The sequence below is a fragment of the Pholis gunnellus genome (genome assembly GCF_910591455.1).
Source record: "Pholis gunnellus genome assembly, chromosome: 4".
Taxonomy (NCBI): Eukaryota; Metazoa; Chordata; class Actinopteri; order Perciformes; family Pholidae; genus Pholis; species Pholis gunnellus.
In genome coordinates, this window is record NC_136530.1 from 15,615,678 (window position 1) to 15,637,418 (window position 21,741).

The following is a 21,741-nucleotide window of genomic DNA, read 5'->3' on the forward strand; positions in this document are numbered from 1 at the left end:
TTTTGACATCAGAAGCTTGCTAGTTAAACTAAACACAAACACACACACACACACACATTCCCTCTCTTTCTCTCACTCCCCTCCTCAGAGTGAGGGAAGGCTGTGGGCAGAGCGCCAGGTGCCTCTCATGTTTGGGAGAGCAAACAGGCTCATGTCTTTGATGGCGAGGAGATCAGAGCAGGGGACACATTCTACGTGACCACGCTAAGGTTGCCACAGTGCACACTCTGCTGCCATGTTGTGCTCTGCAGCTAGGAGACCCAGCGTATACACAATGCAGAGGCAGCAGAGTGTGTGTGTGTGTGTGTGTGTGTGTGTGTGTGTGTGTGTGTGTGTGTGTGTGTGTGTGTGTGTGTGTGTGTGTGTGTGTGTGTGTGTGTGTGTGTGTGTGTGTGTGTCAGTTCAGCCCCACTGGCCATCTCATCGCACACCCTCCGCTCTCCAACCTTGACTTACAGTTGTAGTTGTCTGAATAACACAGTTCAGCCACAGGAACAGGGTTGGAATATTTCAGCAGTGGCTACAACACACTTTTCTTTATATCTGGTCATCGGCACTTTGTAGTGTAAATAGTAATTTTATTTAGAAGAGACAAGTCAGGTGAACAAAAGTTAATTATTTTTTATAAACAGATTTTATGTGATGATAAAGCCTTAACAGAGTCTTTGGTACTTGGACTCCAGGGAGATTTCAGACACTGGTGGTGGATGATGAGGTTGATGGAATGATGAGTTGATGAAGCAGATGAATCTGCGAAGACTGGGCAATGATGGGGAGGTGGAGGAGCGTGTAACAGCAGCATGAACGTATTAGAGGTAGATGGACAATCACATTTAAAAGAGACAGCAGCTAGATGATAGGCTATCAATGTATTTGTGTTTTTGTGCTATTGGATAGAGGAGACCAGCTGATCTAAGCAGCAGCTGATATCATGATTGACAGCCCTGAACACTGACAGCAAGGAAAATATGAGCGAGCATGCTTGAGGAGTTAATGGTAGATGTATGTGAAATTAACTACGGGCTTAGGCATGCACGAGTATAGTCTTCCTGACTGAACTTACGCTGGAGCTTCATTTCAATTTTAAAGGAAAAGTCCCTCGCTAAATTGATAATCATGGTTACTGTGACATAAGGGGTTTATCAGACTTGTAGATGTTATCACGGCTTCAATACGACGGTTTTAGCATGACACGCCAGCATTCTTTGCCACACTCCCTTCACTTTATTTAATAGTGTTAGGTTATGTTTTAGATACCATTTCTATGTATTACATTTGTTGCACTACTATCACTTTTTAGAGCTCGCGAGCTAACTATTCAAATAATCTATTTTTCTGGCAAAAATGCCAAACAGTGTAACGATTTGCTGCTTTTCTTCACCTTAATCCTAAACTAAATGTTTTGGGGTTTTGGACTAAACATGACATTTGTAAACATGACCTTTTTTCACTGTTTTCTGACATTTTATTGACTAAGAGAGAAGATACTTGGCAGATTCATCGATACTGAAAGAAGTCAGTAGTTAATAAGACATTGTATATTACTTTAAAAACACATGTTTTTCAAAGAAAAGACAGCACAGGGCATAATCACACGATAGCATACAGTACACACAGTGACTGTTGCTAAATATTACGGAAATATTGTTCATTTCTGGTAAAATTGATACACAAGCCAGTTCCTGTAAATTTGTCTCTGGGCTACATTTGTATCTGTACTGTGGTTGGGCTTTTGACCTACTGTGTACACACTGCAAAACAGTAACCACAAATGTCTTTACAGCAGCTGTTACCCTTTATGCACCAGACAAAGATGGACTCATGCCCCACCAAAGACTGATTGGCCCTTTTTCATGTTTCTGTCTCAACTCCTGGTCAAAGAAAACGGTATCACTATCTGTGGAGTGCAGTTATCTGTCCACAGTCAGTAATAAGTTATGATTACACTGATTAACCATTTGCTTTACGTTTAAGTATCTATTTGTGTACATATGATTGTCAGAGAGAGCAGCAAATTCATTCATAGTTAACACAACATTTTCTTTCGGCATGATAAAAGCTTATGTGTGTGCATATGTGTGTAGATTTACAGGTGTCTGTTTGCTTCCTGTGAGGAGGGTAAAGTGCGTCTGTGTGTGTAGCGAGGCGTCTCACACACAAATACTCACAGAGAGAAAAGTTGAGTGTGTGACAGAGCAAATCCTAGCTTTCCCTTTGACAGCTGTGAGTCTCTCTAGCTCCTCACAGCTACACCTCCTCATGATGAAGGAGCGCTGCAGCCGGGTGCCACCTCTGGCCATTCCCCTCCCTCAGCAGCAGCAGCAGCAGCAGGCGCCCAGAGCGGGACCCGTGGGTGGATGTTGCCTGGGAGTGGCAGGGCAGAGCTCGGGCTCCATGTGCGCCTTCTGTTCTGACTGTGTTTCTCTGTGTGCCGGCTGCTTGTTGACAGATGAGGCGTACCAGAAGCTGGCCATGGAGACGATGGAGGAGTTGGACTGGTGTCTGGACCAGCTGGAGACCATCCAGACCTACCGCTCTGTCAGCGACATGGCCTCTAACAAGGTAGGAGAGGCTGTTTGCTATTTTTATGTTCAATCAGAGAAACATTAAAAAAAAAAAGTTCCATTCATTGCAAATGTTTACACAGAAAAGGCTCTTTGAGGAGCTCTCATATCTGAGCAGCAAGGGACTCTGCAAGAAGCATTAGTCCTTCAGCATAATGAACACATGAACGACAGTGTTCACAATCCAGAGACACTGAACCTGTAAACATACATGAACTTAGCATGACCTGAAAAAAAGTCCTCGCATGCACAGTAAGAAGAGGTTGGTTTGTTAGATGCTGCAGCAGTAAGAAGTGTTGGCATGAACACTGTCAGGTTAAGACGACTGGATGATACTCCTCAGCTGATTAAACCATCACCCAACTCCGTTAATGTCTGCTATGTTTCTTTTTTCTCTTTGTGCAAAAATGGTCGGACAAATGGAACTGTGTTTTCTGTGTCTTGGCCCGCTGTGGCCCTCCTTTCATCTTCATTGTCAAACAACTTTTCACTCTCCACTGGTTATTCTGTTGCTTCTGCGTCGTTCATTGTGAGTGATGTGCACCAAGGCTCAGTTCCTGGTTCTTTTTTTAAGTCACCCTTTAACCATATTACCCACTGACAGATCGTAATACACAACAATATTTGGCTGATCTTGAAAGTCCTGTGTGCAGTTCCTATAATATATCCTTTACTATAACATTAAAATTACTTCGGTAAACATGAGACTGGATGCACGACCATCTTTGTTATAGCTCACATTTGAAATTATACCTTAGACTGCTGTAGCGTGGGACAGCTTATAGGAAGCCACAGATTTCACCTTTTTTGTTGACTCAAAACTTTCAATACTTGAGCTTTGTATGATTTGCCTGTGGCAATGAAATTCACGGAACGCTAGCGTGAGTGGCAGCTGTGTGTAAGAGAGCCTGACAACAGTTAGTCAAGCAAGCCAAGAGGATAAGCTTGTTATTTCTCATAAAATTGGACAACAGGATGCGAGGGATCCCGCAGTGGGTCAAAAACAATAAACTAGAGAGGAAGAGAGAGAACGTGTGTGTGTGTGTGTGTGTGTGTGTGTGTGTGTGTGTGTGTGTGTGTGTGTGTGTGTGCGTGTGTGTGTGTGTGTGCGTGTGTGTGTGTGTGTGTGTGTGTGTGTGTGTGTGTGTGTGAGGGATCCATGCAGACCCCTGGGCAGAGTGACTCTGTTTTCCTGTCTCCTTCCTGATCCCCCGTTCTCTCTCCAGACGACAATAGACATCCCATCATGTCCGTTTGGATGGTTAACGGTCATGTTTATTTTTCCCACTGCTGTCGTCATCTGGACACACATAGAGCATTGACAGTCAGCTGGCCTGGTTTCAGTTAAGACACATGAGTACGACTGAATAAATACTATTAACCACTTAAACAAACAGACATTTATAAGTCGATAAGGCTAGAGGCCGGCAGAACTCGGCAGAGAGACAGAGATTAGAGAGAGGAAACAGTATGACAGTATGTCTGTTACAATAGAATGAGTCTAGGGTTTTCCTAAAAGAATAAAAAGCCACAAATCTTTTGTACTATGTTCATAAATGCGATAAAGCTGCAGGCTCATATCAACCCTACATTTGTGGACTTGTGGGACAAATGATGTCACTTGAGACTGTAATTTTAGCACTCGTGCAATCACAGAAAGAATTGGCAGGATTGAGCAAAACCTTATCTGCAGGTGTTGACTGATTTTATGAGCCTCCCCAACTTGAGAAATTCCCAAATTTCCCAACTATGGACTAATAAAAGCACAGTTTCTATCTTGCTTTTTTCAGGAAATACTGTATAGGACTCACCCCATTAGCAGTTGACAGAAGTTTGACTTTGGCAGATTGATTTTTCTATTGTTCTACTGAGAAAACAGAATGTCTCAAACCGTTGACCTTAAAGAATAATGTAAATGCAGATTTCTTTCTTTTTGTTTAGAGAGGTGAAGAGTGACTGATCTACAGTGGATCATATCAGGTGGCACAATCTGCTTACGGTGTGTCATGACCCTCTCCCACTGATGTAACTTTGGCAAGTGGGTGAATGTGTCCTGACACGTAATCATCTGATCAGGACTCCTCCATCAAACATGTCTGTCTTGTATGCATGAGCTGTTTGTGTCCGCGTGCACATATTAACAATAGGTTAATACCATTCATGTCTGGGCTATATTGCACTTAGCCTTGTTTTCACCGTAAACTAAAACATTACACAACTGCTGCCTCTTTGCCATGCGATGTGTTACACTCAACCTGTTTTTTATTAGCAAGAACATGCCAATCAGTCATTGTGATCCCTTGACTACCTGTTGTGTTTAGGATGGAAAAACTGTTACTCAAGCTGTGCCAAGAGTATGAGGGGAGGGGAAATTCGAGAGGCTTCTGCTGAACCTTCAAGGTGAAGTGAGGGTTACAGTACGTCACTGTCCTCCCTGTATGTATGGCTGACGATGCCGGGTCAAGGCCAGTTGGATTATTCCTCTCTGTCGAGGTTGTAGACCATCTGTTATATAAAACAGGGGCTGAAAAGATAAATCAAGTAATCCATTGGTCAATTAGCAGAAACATTTTGGAAACATTAATTTGCTGAAGTCATTAATCAAGCAAAAATATATATCCACTGCTGCCAGTTTATCAAACGTGAAGATTTTCTGCTTTTTTTTCTGTTTTATATTATGGCATAATGTATATCTTATGGAGTTTGGGACTATTTGATCACACCTTGGACCTTGGAATTCAAGAAGTTATTTTTCACTATTATAAACTAGGCAAAACATTTATTAATCTAAAATAATCAACAGAATAAACAATCAGTGGAAATAACTGATGGTCCCAGCTTCTGAATGAGAGGATCTGCAGCTTTTTTATCTTTAGGGTTAGTTTGTAGAACACCACATTGAGGCCTTGTTTCCACATAGCTCTGTGTACGAATACAAAAAAAACAACACAACTGCGACTGACTACTAAGTTCAAGGAAATCCACTGTGTTCATCAAAACAGGAGGTGTTGTAGCCATCAGAGTTATCAGCGTGATATTGACAGTGTAAACCTCAGAACTGTGATTACTGGCTGCAGAACAGCAAGCAAAGAGGCGCAAGAGGCGGGACTACCCCCGGGAGGGAGTGTGTATGAGGCAGAGTTGTCTCGCACACACACACACACACACACACTCTCTCTCTCAGTCATTGCTCCACATACACAGGGTGTGAGGTAAAGCCTAGTCAGACTTTGAAGCCCAAAGTGAGTCACTAGAACTTCGGCGTTTCCCAGCGTCAGAGAGACAAGGCTTGGTCCTTTTACTCATGCTGCAGTCAGACTGAGACAGACACTTTAACGGACGGCAGCCCCACTCTGCTCTGCACTCTTCACACAGCAACATGGGAGCCTGCTGCTTTGACAAGAAAGAGAGGAAGTTAGGGAAGCTAAATGGTTGGAGAAAGGTGAGTTTTCTTTGATTTGTTTTGTAGTTAGACATTAAGAGTTTCACTTTTTTGGTATCTTAATGGACTTTTAGGATTCTTTGTTGGGTGTGGACTTTGAGTGCTAAACTTCTGTGGCTTGTTTAACATGGTGTGAATTTCACTTGCTGCGGTTAAAGTTATTGTTAAACACAAAGTTTCAGTTGTTCCTTTTTGTCCTTTGGTGTTGTTTAAAGTGGTCATCGTCAGAGGAATTTAAACTGCTGATGCTGAAAGTGTGCTTTAGGATTTTCTTCCTTTTCACAGCATGTGATGTTGAGTTGCTTTTGCTGTTTAATTCCGAAGTGTATGTTTTTAATGTTAAGAGCTATGTCCTTTTTTACTTGTTGATTTTTTACTTACTTGCACCACTTCATGCAAGAGGCAGTGGTGCATTCATTTTGCTTTTGAGAATCCTCGTCCATGTGATGCTGAATTAAGATGTGACTACACAGATGTGTGGTTGTATTGTGAGACCTCTTGTCATCCTTTGCCCTAAAGATCAAAGTTTAATTCAATGCAGAATATATGGAATGTTTGTTTCTGGATTTTTAGGTTGTCTTTTTGTCCAGTTACTACTTTAGTTTGTGTAACTGATTTCATCCCAGGTTATTAAGTGACCGATGATAGTAAGGTAGTGGCAAAGTCATTAGATGCTGCTTAATGGGACGCAGAGTAAGGCAAATCTTTTAGGGAATGTTTCCCCAAGTTTAGGGGGAATTACCATTACTATTATTACTATGATAAAATGTTGCTTTCCATATGGTTTGCGCATTCATTTGAGTGTTGGATAATGTAGTAGAGGTTTTGGTGATACAATAATTTCTTGTTTGTTGGTGTAATACTGCTTCTGCGGTATTTTACACGGGGTGCTTCTGCTTTTGAAGCAACCAGAGCTTAAGCAAGCACAGTTGCACAGCCTGCTCACTGTTCTCCTCAAGCCAAAAAAAATGGTGTGGCACACCACATCTGACTCTGAGTCCTTGAACAGCTGGGAGTGATGGGAGTGAATCGTTAAGCTGAGAAATTGTTTTCTTACTTTTATCTCTCCCTTTTTTTTGTCTCTGGTTTTTAAAGCTGGCAGTTCTTTTTTTTAAACATCCTCCTGCGAAGGTTCAGAGACACGTGAATGCAGTCTTTCTCATACGGACACACACTAGCATGAGTGAGTGAGTCAGAGGAAGAGAGAGGCTGTCAGACCGTCTCTCAGAGTTGTCTGTAGCTTCATCCAACGTACGGTTCATACGTAGTTAGGTTCCCTGATCTTTACAGAGTTATGTCACTGTGGGTCTTTGCCATTGCATCGATGTTACCAGCCTGCGTCATATGATTGCTAGAGATAAACCACAAGCACTGCAAGTTTGCTGGTTTAGAAGGAACAATTACACAGGTCACAGTCAGCTACGCTGCATACTGCAAATATGTGATTATCTTGATAAATTGATATAACGATGATGTGACCTCATAGTGTAATTCCTTTGTTCTTCAAAACTTCTATCATTCACACTTCCATCATTCGTTAAGACTTCCTAATAACATTTGTTTGCATTTGATAGTAAAATGTGATTTAATCAGGTTTATCCATAAGTCAAGTTGTGCATTTCTGTTGCTGCCGGGTTAAGAGGTCAATACTCTCTGAAAACTGAGCAGGCTGATCTACAGCAGACAGAGCGTAGTGCACCCACTAGTGGCTTAAAGGCACAACTTCAAACTGAACCACTCCAGATGGATGTTATTTGAAGCGAAGAATTTAGACGCTGGACTTTTGATTCAGGCCTTAGTTAACAATTTTAGTAATTTAAAGCATTTCCAACAGTGGCAATTTAGAAATGCGAAAAATCTACCACATGAGGTTAAAAACTGTTAATTCTTTGACGCAGAGAAAAAACAGAACCGCTTGAGGATGGTAAGAAGCGAATGGGTCAAATAATAGATATACAGTATGTTGGAAAGAGATACCCACAGAGCTCCGAGAGACCAATATTCCTCCAGCGCCACCGTGTCAGTAGGAGGTTAAGAGGATTCCCCTCTGCCCCTGAATGAAGAATAAATTAAGTACACAATGGTAATAACACAATCATAAGGAAACATATCGGAATGAGTATGTAAAACATGCATGTGACAAGTGAGCATCAACTGTGCTTAAATGTTGATAATAGCATTCGTAGGCTGCTGCTGTGTGTGTGTGTGTGTGTGTGTGTGTGTGTGTGTGTGTGTGTGTGTGTGTGTGTGTGTGTGTGTGTGTGTGTGTGTGTGTGTGTGTGTGTGTGTGTGTGCGCACTGAGGCATTTCTTCTAGCCTCTGGGGAAGCATAGCTCTTCAACACATTGCAGAGAGACATCCCCTCCTGTTATTTCTGGTTTCTTTATATATTATCCAGTGAGCTATTATATAAAGAGCTGCCTCCTCGGTGTCTCTTTTTATTTTTTTCCTTCATTTCCTGCATCCCACCTCCCTGCTTCTGGTTCTTTCCTTCAGTGGGAGGATAATCCGGGATCCTCTCAGGGAGGCTTTGATCTCCCCCTCATCTTTCCGAACTCGTACACGCACACAAACACATCAGACTGAGAGGTTCTCTGGGAACTTCTGTTTACAGTTTCCCATGGATTGGCTCTGAAACGACAAGAACTATGGATATGTTCTCATTTGCAAAGCCTTGCAGCCATCCTCGAGGGGTTGCACAAACAAAAGTCGTGACAAAAATCACAAATGGCGCCATCGCAATTGGCCGGTGGTACTGATGTAACAGTAATTTCCAGTCAGGTGGCCCTAGCCTTGTACACTGCAGCAGTATCAACACCTGCTCCAAGGACAGACCATTGATTCTGCCAGCGAGGCAGACAGACAGCGAGATTGATAACTGTGTTGGCAAGTGGCAGCCGAGAGAGAAATTGACATGTAAGTGGTGGAGAGTGAGGGAGAGACGGAGGGGAGGGGAGAGGGTGTCGGTGGGGGGGGGATCGGTGGATGCGAGCAGAGGCGATGTGTGTGGTGTGTCCTCGTGACAGCTCAGCAGCTACACTGCATGTCTTGCCTGGGAAGGGAAAGGGGAAGCCTCTCCTCTATTCTCTCCCCTTCTCCTTTCAAAACAGCCCTGTCTGGCTGATGCTGTTGCCATGGCGTTGCAGTGTTCTGGTAATTGGCATACACACTCTTACTTACAGGCAGAGAGAGAAAAAAAAACGTGAGCTGTTGTCACCTAAATTGGGGAAGGATGCAATTATCTCCCATCGCTCCTTTTTCTTTTTTCTCCTTACCACTCTCTGGTTGTCTCCCAGTTGTTAAAAATTGCCTTCCACAGACACCCTGATAGCATCTAATAATATTATGGGATGCGGATAATGAACAGGCTTATGAGTTCTCCACAATGGTCGCCGCGCTTGGGATGTCAGGAGACAACGAAATACTCAAAAGAGGGAGAGGATGATAATAGAGATAATGGGCATAAAAATACAGTCGCAGTCACACTCTTTAAAACGTGCCCCGTCCCCTCTTTCCACCCTCATTGTTTTACTGTAGAGGGACGGCATAGCTGTATGGCTCCATGACATTCCATCACATTGACTGACTTTATAAAATAAAATACCTTTAAGAGGGAATTACAGGGGCTGAGAAATACAGATGATTGGATGTATATGTAGTGGTGGCAGAGCCGGAAAACAAGAGAAGAGAGGAAAGGTTACATCTGGAATCCAAGTATGAATATTATATGTCAGTCACTCAAACATCCCTCCACAACCTCATGTATATATGCCCAGCTGTAATTAGGGCTCCCCCCCCTTCTCCCCACTTTCTGTCAAATCATGTGTTCTGAATAGAGCGTGTTGCTGGGGCTGGCAGACTACAGCAGGGGAAGGAGAGACAGAGGAGGGAGGGAACAAAAAGGAGACGAAGAGAGAGAAGCAGGGTAGGAGGGGGGCAGTGAGCGCTACGGCAGTGAGAGCAGCAAAGCAAGACAAATCCAGTGGAGGAACCCCCCCTCCAGTCAGATGAACATCGATGCCTCACTCCCTCCTCCTCCTTCTCCTCCTTCTCCTGTCTCCATCGTTGTTATTTGCCCCTCCTCCCTTCCTCGCTCCTCTATAATTCATCAGTGCACTGAGCACGGCTCACGGCTCCAGCTGCTGCTGCTCCAGCCGAACCAGCGAGCGAGCCTGTTGGATCTCCTCCTCTCCTAGCCTGGCTCCAGCGCTTACTTTTTCCTACATCTATCTATCCGTCTACCCTTGCATCCATCCCCAGACATGGAGACTCAGAGCTGGCCTTTTTCTGCTGCCGAGAGGGAGAGTGAGCCATCATCAAGCTGCTCTCTTAGCTGCTGAGAAGAGAATAACAAGCCTTTTTGGCGCTGAAATATTCCTTTCGCCTCCTTCTTTTTATTTCCATTGGATTACAGTTCTGGCTTTGAGTAGGAACGAGAAAACGGGGTCCAAAATGCCTGAAGCCAATTACCTGCTGTCGGTTTCTTGGGGTTACATTAAGGTGTGTGGCGCTTATCTACGTAGATTGTCGGAATAATGCACCCATTTCGTTGTACCTCTCTGTGCTGTGTTTCTGTTGCATTAAGGGCCAGCTCCATAGAAATTCAGCATTTTAATAATGGTTTTGTGGAGCTTACAGTGCTGTCATAACTGCACCAAAAGTTATTTCCATCATGATGAGGGTGGTCTGACAGAATGGTGTTTTGTGGCTCAGGCTCCATCTTGAGCCCTCTGCAGAGCTCTGTGTGTCTGTATATGTGTGTTAGTCTGTATGTGTGTGTGTACGCGCATGCCTGTCATAAGCAGCTGCTACTGCAGTGCCTGGGTCTCCGTGTACTGTTAAATGCATCGGTCTCGCAGAACTATTTCATCTATTGAAAACGGTTCATAATAATTGACAACCACATTAAAATCATCATATGTGGTCACAAAGATGAATGTAAGAAGCTGTGTGCAAATTGTCCTGTTGACATCATTGAAATTCTTGCACACTGACGCAAATGAAACAGTTAAATAGGCCAAGAAATGTGATTCAGTGTAATAAAACTGTAAATTGGTTGCCCGGGGTGAATTGAGGAGTATTAAAAGGTGATGGCTTCCCCACTGGCAAAACAAATAATAATCCGCACCCTAATTTATTTCAGGGAAAATGTGGGGGGTAATAAGATGTGTCCCCCACCCGGATTTCACGCTGTTATTAATTAAATAATATTCTAGAGCTGATGGTATAGAACTGGATACTGCTGTATTTTCCATGTAATCTTGTGCCATAATTTCTTCCAGGTTTTCACTCAATGGAAACTGACGAAATTTGTTCTCTCTCTCTCCCCCCCCCCCCCTTCCCTCTTCTTATTTCTCTCTTGCAGTTCAAGAGAATGTTGAATCGGGAGTTGTCGCACCTATCTGAGATGAGTCGGTCTGGGAATCAGGTTTCTGAATTCATCTCCAACACCTTCCTAGGTAAATGAAAGTCTTGTGTACATGCACTCAAAAACCCACTAATAAATCCACCAATTTGGTTTTAATAAACCACGCTTAATAACCACAGACTAAAATGTAATCTTAGAAATGAATTACAAAAATACAAATATACATAATATTTAGTGGCTCACACAGATCCCCACTTCACTGTTTTGCTGCAATGGAGGTTCAGCACATGATGTTGCTGTGCAAGTTGCTCTTGCAGGCTTTTCTGTGGGGGCGTACCATAAAACACTGCGCCATAAAGCTTTGTCTAGATGTTTATGGCATCGGGATCAAAATAGCCATACAAATTTCCGTAAGAAATGTACATTCAAAGAGAGAAAGGTGTGTTAAAAGTGGCTGGCTTCTGTAAAAAGTGCCATTTGACTGACATGTGAGCTTGTTAGCCAGAATCAGAGTAAGTGGATTGGAACTGGATGCTGTCAGCATGGGTTGCACATTCGAGAATAGATGGCGATAGGTAAATGTGTATATATATGTATCTGTTTTTTTGTCACCCACATGCACAAAATGTTTCATAACTCTGGTACCAAACCACGTGTTTAAGTCACTGACAATCAACCAAGTTCAACAAATGGGTTAAAAGTTGGCTTTTGGTAAATGTGATATTTCCACAGAAGCGTGACGATATCTAGAGGACAGATGCACAAAGTTAATAGACAAGTGAATGGTTTAAAAGAAATATAGACTGACATACAAAGAGGATACAAGAAGCCAGACAGGATGCACTTAAAGGTTAAGACTATTTATAGACCAATCGATTGGCATCCTGATCCAGTGTAGGATTGTTGGCGGATCCCTCACCGCCGGATCATAGAGAGTGAGAGGAGGGTTGAGGAGAGACAAAGAAGAAGCAAACGAGGGAGGCGCTGACTGCAGTGAGGGAGAAAAAAGAGGTGCAGACCGAGGAACCCCCTTTGCTGGCAGCGAGATGAGCTCGGCAGATTTGGTGACTCATCCCGGTCTTAACGCATCTTCGTCGGCGGGGACACCTTGTTGTCCCTCCACCTCTCCCTCCCCATCTCGCTGCCCTAAGAATCCAGACAGAGATGACTATCGTTTTGATAAAGAAATCAGGATTACCCTGGCAGTATAAAGAACGAACAAGTGAACATTAATGAAGAGGTGGGGGGGGGAGGTGGCACACAGCACAGCTGGCCTGCTTTGGCCTCAGCTGACCAGCCGTACTGTTTAATCCTTCCATCTATTAAGATTAGTATAAAAAAGGATCCATTCAGACTCAGATAAACTAAGTTTGCCTGACATATGCCTGGTTCTGCAGAGGTCAAGCCTAGATCCACCGCAAATCACAATCTGTTTATTCTTGTAGACTGTCTGGGTTTTTAATTTTCAGCTGATGGAAAGGCAGACTGTTGACTGCGAAAACAGTGATCATGGAGCCTGGATAATTCCCTAGATAAATAAAGATCCCAGAGTTTCTCATAGGGCGATTTCAGACCAGGATTTCTGACTTTCCATTACGGATTGTTGGCCGACTGCTTGCTGGCTATTGATGTGTGCCTGACCCCCATCACAGCTGTCTTAGCAGTATAATTCTGTCATAATTCCCTTTGATCGGCCAGCAGCAATACACTGGGGGGGGAAATGGCCCCCAAAAGCCCCCACCCACCAAACTGCACCTTCGTTTGTCACAGAAGAGCATATGGAGGAGGATGAAGAAGAAATCGAAATAAACGTGGGAGGTGACAGAGTAGCAGGAAAGAGATGGGAGAATAGGAGAGAAAGAACAGAGCAAAAGAACAACAGATCCTTACTTCAGCTGCTTCATTTTTTTTAGTAAATCAGTCTCTACAGAGAGAAGAAAAGAAAGAACAAGTGGAGCTAAATGTAAAGGAGAGAAAGTGTAAACAGAGGGAAGAAAAAACTACATAAGAAGGACTGTCCATGTGACTGGTTGACACGTTGCAGGTCAAAATGCGACGGAGAGACATAATTTGGTGATATATGGATATCATGTTAACTGTGCTAAAAACCACCTGAGCAGTTTATCAGTCATATCAAATCAACTGTGTAACAGAGTGCATGGCGTTTACAAATGTGCTCTTACTTATAGGAATGAAAATGTAGACTTGCCTGTCTCACAATCTGATCTCGTGTAGGCCACACAAACACGACACAGCAGTGGTGGTAATGATGGCTTGTAATAAATTAGAGGGCAATATATTGCTCTTCCCCTTGTTTCCCAAGTAGCACATGTCTGAGAGCGCTTAATTGCCCATTCTCAATTACCGCTGGAGGACTGAGGAGAGCGAGACAGAGAAAACAGAGAAAACTGTGAGAAAGAGGGAGTGCGTGAGAGAGAAAGTGATTATTTGAATTACAGCTGGTAATTGAATAACCCTCCACAAGGGAAGGCTGATAGGCTGAGTCGAGGCTTGATAGATGACTGCGCAGCTCACATTTGTGCCGATAGCCGGTCCCTGCAGGATTTCATTCAATTCTTCTGTGATTGCAGTAAACACAAGGGCCTGGTTCTTATTACAAGAAATGTGGCATGTTTCCTGTGTTTATTTTTAGATCAACTGTATTCAAACTTTTTTTTTTTTATTACATGAAGGCCTTGCAGGTTTTCTGTGTATTGTTGGAATTGTGTTTGAATAGACTTATAAATATAATAAACCAAACATAAAAATCCCACTCTACTCTAAGTGATTTGATAAAGCTGTGAAAGATGCGGCAGCTTATTGAATGGCCGTCTTTATGGAACTGCCTTAACTGTGTAGGAGCCCCAGCTCTCAGTCTGTTAATGGACTGACCTATGGGAGTGAAAAGAGCAGGAGATGAAATGTGAGCCACCTGCTGAGAGGGAGGGGGGGGCATAGAGACGGAGACGAATGAACAGTAGGAGCTCGGAGAGAGAGCAGGACTGCAGGTGGAGGACAGGGCAGCATGAATGAACAAATGAATGGAGGCACAGATGATGAATGAATAAGTGGAATCAGTAAATCCCCCGGGAGCTAACCAGCTGCAGGTGTTTCTACAGTAGGTCCTCAGGCAGTCGTTTTTTATTGAGAAGGACATACAATCATTAGACTCGTGCTGTATGAGGTCAAATGGAAATGTTACCTGCTTCTTCCTCACAACGTTGAAACTTAATTTGTTGCCCTCCCTCAGACAAACAGAATGATATGGAGATCCCGTCGCCGACATCCAAGACGCGAGAGAAGAAGAAGCAGCAGAAGCAGCAGCTGATGACGCAGATCAGTGGAGTCAAGAAGGTCTCCCATGGGCCCTCGCTCTCCAGCAGCAGTATCTCGCGCTTCGGTGTCAAGACCGACAAGGAGGAGCTGTTGTCCAAGGAGCTGGAGGACCTCAACAAGTGGGGTCTGAACATCTTCACTGTTTCGGAGTACTCCCACAACCGGCCTCTCACCTGCATCATGTACGCCATCTTCCAGGTATGAAGTGTCTGGAATTGTGCATTCTTCTTCACTTACTCAAATGTTGTTTGATCACGACTAAAATGATCCACGCTGGATCCTAATTATATCACGGTGTTGATTGTTTCTCTAGGAGCGAGAACTGTTAAAGACATTTAAGATCCCCATGGATACGTTCGTGGCCTACATGATGACATTGGAAGATCACTACCATTCAGATGTGGCCTACCATAACAGCCTGCATGCTGCTGACGTAGCCCAGTCCACACACATCCTGCTCTCCACTCCAGCCCTGGATGTAAGTTATTTTATAAAGAGAAGTATTGATACTTTGATTATGTAGACCCTCAGATCAGACCCTGATCTGAGGTACTAAAAACTAAGTGGCGTACATCCTTCGACTCTGACTCGGGCAGCAGTGTGCATCCACAGAAATAAGGGGAAACTAAATTTGAGAAGTTAGCTCTTACATAACCCCGTGTGCCACTTTCCTGGATTGCCACACCCCGGCTTTGAAGAGCTCAACTTCCTTCTATTGAATCATCTTTTTCCCCCTTTACTCTGGGAACTTCCCTTCTTTCCTCCAACACTTGTGCCTCCATGCCTTATTTGTTAGACTTTCCCCGCATGCATTTCCTCACAGTTCTCCTCAGGTTGGAGTAGCTGATGAGGTAGAGTCAGGTCAGAACGCCCCAGTCTTCAGATCAGGATTTACTCTTTTTGGCTCTCTATCTTTTTGTCTACTGAAGCCAGCAGATACAGTGAAGTTGTACAGAAAGGCAGACAGCTTGTCATTTGGTTGAGGAAAAAAATCTGTAATAACACTTCACTGGCATTGTGGGAGCTGGAGTGTTTGCTCTGTTCCTTAAAGGCAAAACGTGACAGGAACAGAAACCTAATTTCTTGAGTCAAATTAAGGTAAAAAATCTGATATTACCTGCTAATCTACTCTGGAAGGTTGCCATGCCTTGGGTCGGGTCTGTTATCTGTTCCACCATACTCTTTAGTTAGTTAGTTAATACATATCCATTTGTCCTTTCTGATGCTTTTTCTATCTTGTAATTAGTTTAATGTTCTTTTTTTCCTCCCTCTCTCTCTTTTTCACAGGCGGTCTTCACAGATCTTGAGATCCTAGCAGCCATCTTTGCTGCAGCTATCCATGATGTTGACCATCCTGGAGTATCAAACCAATTCCTAATCAATACCAGTAAGTCAAAACATCACTCAACGCGGAACTTAGTCGGTTAATTTGTTGCCTTCCTTAAAAATATATAAATTGTTGCATTAAACAACCAGATAGAAGTAGTCATGACAAAGACTAAAACACTAAAATCTCTTTTTAATGCCTCTGCAGACTCGGAGCTGGCGCTGATGTACAACGATGAGTCTGTGCTGGAGAACCATCACTTAGCTGTGGGATTCAAGCTACTACAGGAAGACAACTGTGATATCTTCCAGAACCTTTCTAAGAAGCAGCGACAGTCCCTCCGCAAGATGGTCATCGACATGGTAAGATATCCTGATTCATATTCTCCGCTCCTCTAATGTTATCTTAAATTAAATCATAACCTGACCAAATGATCCTAATGCAGAGGGTGGGGTTTTCCTCTCTATTTTATTCAGGTTTTGGCCACGGACATGTCCAAACACATGAGTCTGCTGGCTGATCTGAAGACCATGGTGGAGACCAAGAAGGTGACGAGCTCTGGAGTGCTGCTGCTGGACAATTACACCGACAGGATACAGGTAGGTGTTGGTTTTTGCAAAACAATTTCTTAAAAAAAGAGTAAGTAGTCGCAACAAAAAAACTTAATTAATATATTTATATTATATGGACTGTGAGTTTGTTATTGGACACACTGTAAGCCCTTCAGCTCTCATTTCCCAGCTTTTAATAGCTCTGATCAATAGCCAGTGTTGGCAGAGGTTACTCAGCCAATGGCCATTAGCCGGCCTCCTACATAGCTGACCTTTGCTCCCCACTGTCACTCCTTTTTTCACCCCCTCCATCTTCTTTTTCACCTTTAAGTGCTCCCTCTATACTTCCCCTCTAATGGTATTTCTTGGATTTCTTTTTTATTAGACTGTTCTGACCTCCTTTCATAACAAAGGACATTATAGAATTTGCCTCAAATGCCGGTTCTACGAGAATTTAATTTCTACTAAATTTAAAGATTTCTTGGGGAAATAACAAAAGCTGAAAATGATGCGCCAAATACAGGGGATATAAGCATTTCATAAATTGCAATTCTGTATTATTTGTAGGTGCTGCGTAACATGGTACACTGTGCTGACCTGAGTAACCCCACCAAGTCGCTGGAGCTGTATCGTCAGTGGACTGATCGGATAATGGATGAGTTCTTCCACCAGGGAGACAGAGAGAGGGAGAGGGGAATGGAGATCAGTCCTATGTGTGATAAACACACAGCATCAGTGGAGAAGAGCCAGGTAGGCGATAAAGGACATAGAAAGAAATATGTGCATTATCTTTGTATCAATACGTTAAAAGAATCTCCAGTTCTTATTTGACTCCTTACTCCTTTCCAGGTGGGTTTCATCGACTACATCGTGCACCCTCTGTGGGAGACCTGGGCCGATCTGGTCCACCCTGACGCCCAGGACATTCTGGACACGCTGGAGGACAACAGGAACTGGTACCAAAGCATGATCCCCCAGAGTCCCTCCCCGCCCTTCTACGACCAGGGTACGCACGGACACAGTGGAGGGACTGGAGGGCAGGGAGGCGGGGAAAAGTTTCAATTTGAGCTCACCTTGGAGGAGGAGGACTTGGATGGAATAGAGAAAGATGGCGAAGGGGAGGAAGACGACGAGGAAGAGTTAGAAGAGGAGGAGGACTGTCTAGGAGATTCTCGTTCTCCTCCCCTGGACTATTTGGACGGTCAGGAGCTCGAGGAAGGCTGCATGATGGAGCCAGCAATAGAGATCGTGACACACGAGGCGTCGCCCACAGACACATAGGGCTTCCATCATCAGGCTCACATGGTGATTTGAAAGTTTTTGGCAAAAGAGGGGCGATCCTCTTGCAGCTGTGCTTTTTAATAAGCCCACAGAAGCAAGGGCTTAGTTAGGTCCCGCACAGGGGCGTCTTGCACTTGGGTGTTTGAAGCTAGACACGGACGGACAGTTTCGGTGAGGCGGCTTCAGAGTTCTCAGGAAATAATTACTGCGAACATTTTAGTCTTGATGGACAGGCGAGACTGAGGGTGGAACTTGAAGGATTTGGGCCAGTTTGGGAAACGGTTGCTTTTCTTTTCTGGACTGGCATTAAATGGACATTGACACTACTGAGAGAAGTTTTGTACCTTAAGGCTTTTTTACAAATATGATATGATCTAGAAGTAGCATAGAATAAGATCTACTGATGGGGACACATTTGTATAGCAAGAGAAAGTGTTTACTTTTTTCCTGTACCATTTGTCAAAGGACTTTCGTGTGCCTTTTTTACTATTGTCTTTATAATAGTTTTTTTATTTATTGAACACTCTAGTATATCTGTGAAATGTTTTTTTTTCTTATCTGAAGGAGCAAAATCTTTTTTGTATGTTAAAAAGAGAACAGTCTTCCATGTATTGGGCAATAGAGAAATCCAAACAAACGTCGACAAACAACTCTTGGACAAACTCATCTGAATAGAGAAACATAAACAAACACATTATACGCACATTTTTTCACATTTGTTATTCAACCCGAGCACAATGTTTTACATGTGGATTTTAAACGCTTATGTTCACTCATGGTTCATGTTACACGTTGCTTTCTATTTCAGATGTCGGTCAATGATTGTCACACTGAAATACATCATCTATTTTCATACTCCATCTCTTCATACATCACCTTTTCTCTTTTCCATTGTAATGGTCTGCAGACCATTTGGGGCTTCCTACCTTTTCACACCAAAACTTGACTTTTAATGCAAAATGCTCAACCATAGAAATGGAACTGTGTGGTCAGATATTCACTCTAGAATGTCAGTGTAAAATCATAGGGACATTTGATTTGTACAATTTGCACACTAATTTGCACACATAACCTACCATGTAAGATCAGATGAAATCAGTAGAAATATAAGCAGTGCTACAAGCAAAAAGCTTATGACACCAAGCTGCTGCCTAGATCCATGATAAAGTCAGATATGAAGTCTGCCAAGGACAAAATGCACACCAGTGGTGAATCTATTTTTAGCCCATAGGTATGCTACAGTCTTAATAATCCTGTTATAAGGAACAGGTGCCGACCCCGGACCCGTCTGATGTAACGCCCCCCCCCCTGCCCCTCTGCAATCAGGTCAGATGATTAAAGGTCCTCTTACAGCTGCCTGTCTGAAAGGCGCTCTCAGACCCTCATCAGCACCACTATTCACATGGTTTACAAACCATTCTGGGCTCCAGGGACCCTCCCCAAAACAATCAGGTCGGCTATTTCGTCCTCACCAAAAAAAAATCCCTCAAGTGCTGCCTCAGCTGATTGACGTCAATTGAATTCTTCCTCCTCCCCCTAGACTGTATTGGGTTTCGAGGACAGTCGGGTTATTAGGGTCTGGTGGAATTGCTGGATTCAGCATGGCAGACTGTATGCTTTGGAAAAAAGAGGAATAATTAGGTGCTCTAGTTTTAAAACAAAACCAAAAGAAAACCTATTATTGTTTCTGAAAATAGTTGGAAAATGGTGTGCAGACCTCACATTTCCACAACAATTTTTTGTGGATGTTTTAGTTGCATCTATAATCACACCTCTCCATTTTCATTTGGTTTACTGATATACTCGAAGGTACTTCATCTAATTTCACTCCAGCATGCTTAAGTGGCAATCGTTTGTGTGCAGTATGTATGTATGGAAGGTTTTGTATTTGTGTGTGCGTTTGGATGTGTTGACTTTGTCATCAAGCCTTACCCCAATCACTCCACGCCTTTGTCTCTACTGTTTGTTGCTAGGAGCTCAAGTTGGTCCTTTTTGCTGTTTATAACAGTGTGTATTTATTCTATACTTTAAGCTTGTAAATAAGAAATACTGGTTCAGTGTAAAATATATTTTAATTTATATGCACTTGCATTACCTGGAAGTGGTGGTGTCTAATGTGTAGAAGACTCTGGATTAGAGTCTTTTTATATATGTATTATATATTGTTTTTATATATATATATATATATATATATAAATATATCGAAGTATATACCCGCACAATGTTTTGAGTGCCCAGCAGAGCAGCAGCTAAAGAGACATGTTGTTGTTGTCACATTAGAACCTTGTAACTCCAAAATAGCCTTTCTAAAATGTTCACAAGAAAATGAAAAACATTATATTAAGCTTATTATGCGTGAATATTAAACCAAAAATGTTCTCTCTTTGGCATCACTTTGAAATCTTAATTAATATCACAATATTATTTAGCATTTCTGAAAATGTAAGTTTCTCTCAATTCAATTTCATCTTACATTTCTGAGATAATAGCCAGAATGTTACAGAGGACATGCAATGTCCTCATTTAGTTTCTTGGATATTTTTTCTTATGGGAGACTATTTTGGTCCAACTGAGTTTTTGAAGCTACAAGATTTCCATCTGACAGCAGCAATTTGGTAACCCAGAGGCAACATAGAGGACATGTTAAACTGCATAGGCTTGGATATAGGATACGTGCAAGCTAGCTAAGTAACACGGAAGCTTATCAATGCTTGGTATCAAAGTACACAAATAGCTTTTTTCTCTCAGAGGCTTGTCACAACTTAAGCTTCTCCATCCGGCATTTGAATGCAGATTGCTGATATATGAGGCCAGATAGATACAGGTTCGACGGACAAACACAAAGCACTCCTTTTACACTTAACGCACTTCATGTAAAAGTAGATAACACAGGGACGGTATTGGTAGCATGCTACAATACGCCCGGCACTGACGTGAATCGTTCTGAAATTAACAACAAAACATGATCGTATGTAACTGATTGTGCTAATGTGTGAAGTCTTTCTGACCAAACTTGTTAGCAGTTTTGAAATTCAAATTTGTCAGTATTAACATTGTTTATCTATGTTCAAGCTTTTTTTGGTCCTAGTTGTGTCCAAATGGTTAGCCAGATTTAGCACTATCTGCATGAGAGATGTTTTTTTTTTTTTTACTGTCAATAATATGTTCAAGTCTGCCAATTGGTGGGTTATTAAATGTTTCACACAATGTATGGTATTATATTGTATATTGTGTTCCAAAATGAATCTGAAATAAATCTTTTTCTATTAAGTGATTAAAAGCAAAGCATGAATATATTGCTTCTGTTTCTGCTTTATTGTTTCTCCCTCATAGCACGCTGTAAATTATTGCAGTTAATTTACAGCAGGATTTCAACAGTAATAATAACCTATTATTTTTAAATAGATACTGTCAACACAAAACACACAACATTTTTACTTATTTTAATAACTGCATGACACATGTGGACACATGCATTTTGCCAGTGAATTATTGAAGCATAATAAGGTCTTGACACTGTAAACCTTTTTCACTCTATGGATGTCACTTCACCAGTTGAAGTCCCATTAATTAAGACTTCTGTTAAAGCTGGTTATGGTTAATTTAAGGCAAGGTTATTTACTAGTCATCCAATGTTTTTGACTATTATTATCTGAAAAAATATATATTGATTATAGAGAAACGAGTGCAACTGGAAATATCTGTTTCTGCAACTATAGCCAAACAAGATGCACAAATTCTCAAATCACATTAATATTCTGTAATAATAAAAACGTCACCTCTGCATTTTTCTGTGCTACCATTGGTATCTTTTTCACCTTTTGTCTATTGAGGATGAAGTTTCACTGAGGGCAACGCTCTCTTTTTTTAGG

At 42.4% G+C, this 21,741-nt stretch overlaps 1 protein-coding gene across 2 annotated transcripts in view; it reads left to right on the plus strand.

The window, feature by feature from the left end:
• pde4ba (phosphodiesterase 4B, cAMP-specific a) overlaps positions 1–21,161 on the plus strand; it is a 64,631-nt gene extending 43,470 nt beyond the window's left edge. The window contains exons 6-14 of one of the 2 annotated variants that reach the window (XM_079158642.1): positions 2,450–2,562; positions 11,372–11,465; positions 14,625–14,908; positions 15,024–15,188; positions 15,998–16,097; positions 16,245–16,399; positions 16,514–16,636; positions 17,156–17,338; positions 17,438–21,161. In XM_079158642.1, coding sequence (XP_079014768.1) covers positions 2,450–2,562; positions 11,372–11,465; positions 14,625–14,908; positions 15,024–15,188; positions 15,998–16,097; positions 16,245–16,399; positions 16,514–16,636; positions 17,156–17,338; positions 17,438–17,869 — 1,649 coding nt within the window. In that variant the 3' untranslated portion in view covers positions 17,870–21,161. Of the gene's footprint in view, positions 1–2,449; positions 2,563–5,906; positions 6,007–11,371; positions 11,466–14,624; positions 14,909–15,023; positions 15,189–15,997; positions 16,098–16,244; positions 16,400–16,513; positions 16,637–17,155; positions 17,339–17,437 lie in introns of those variants that run through there. The other variant, XM_079158643.1, reaches the window with a different exon arrangement.
• The last annotated feature ends 580 nt before the right edge of the window (positions 21,162–21,741 follow it).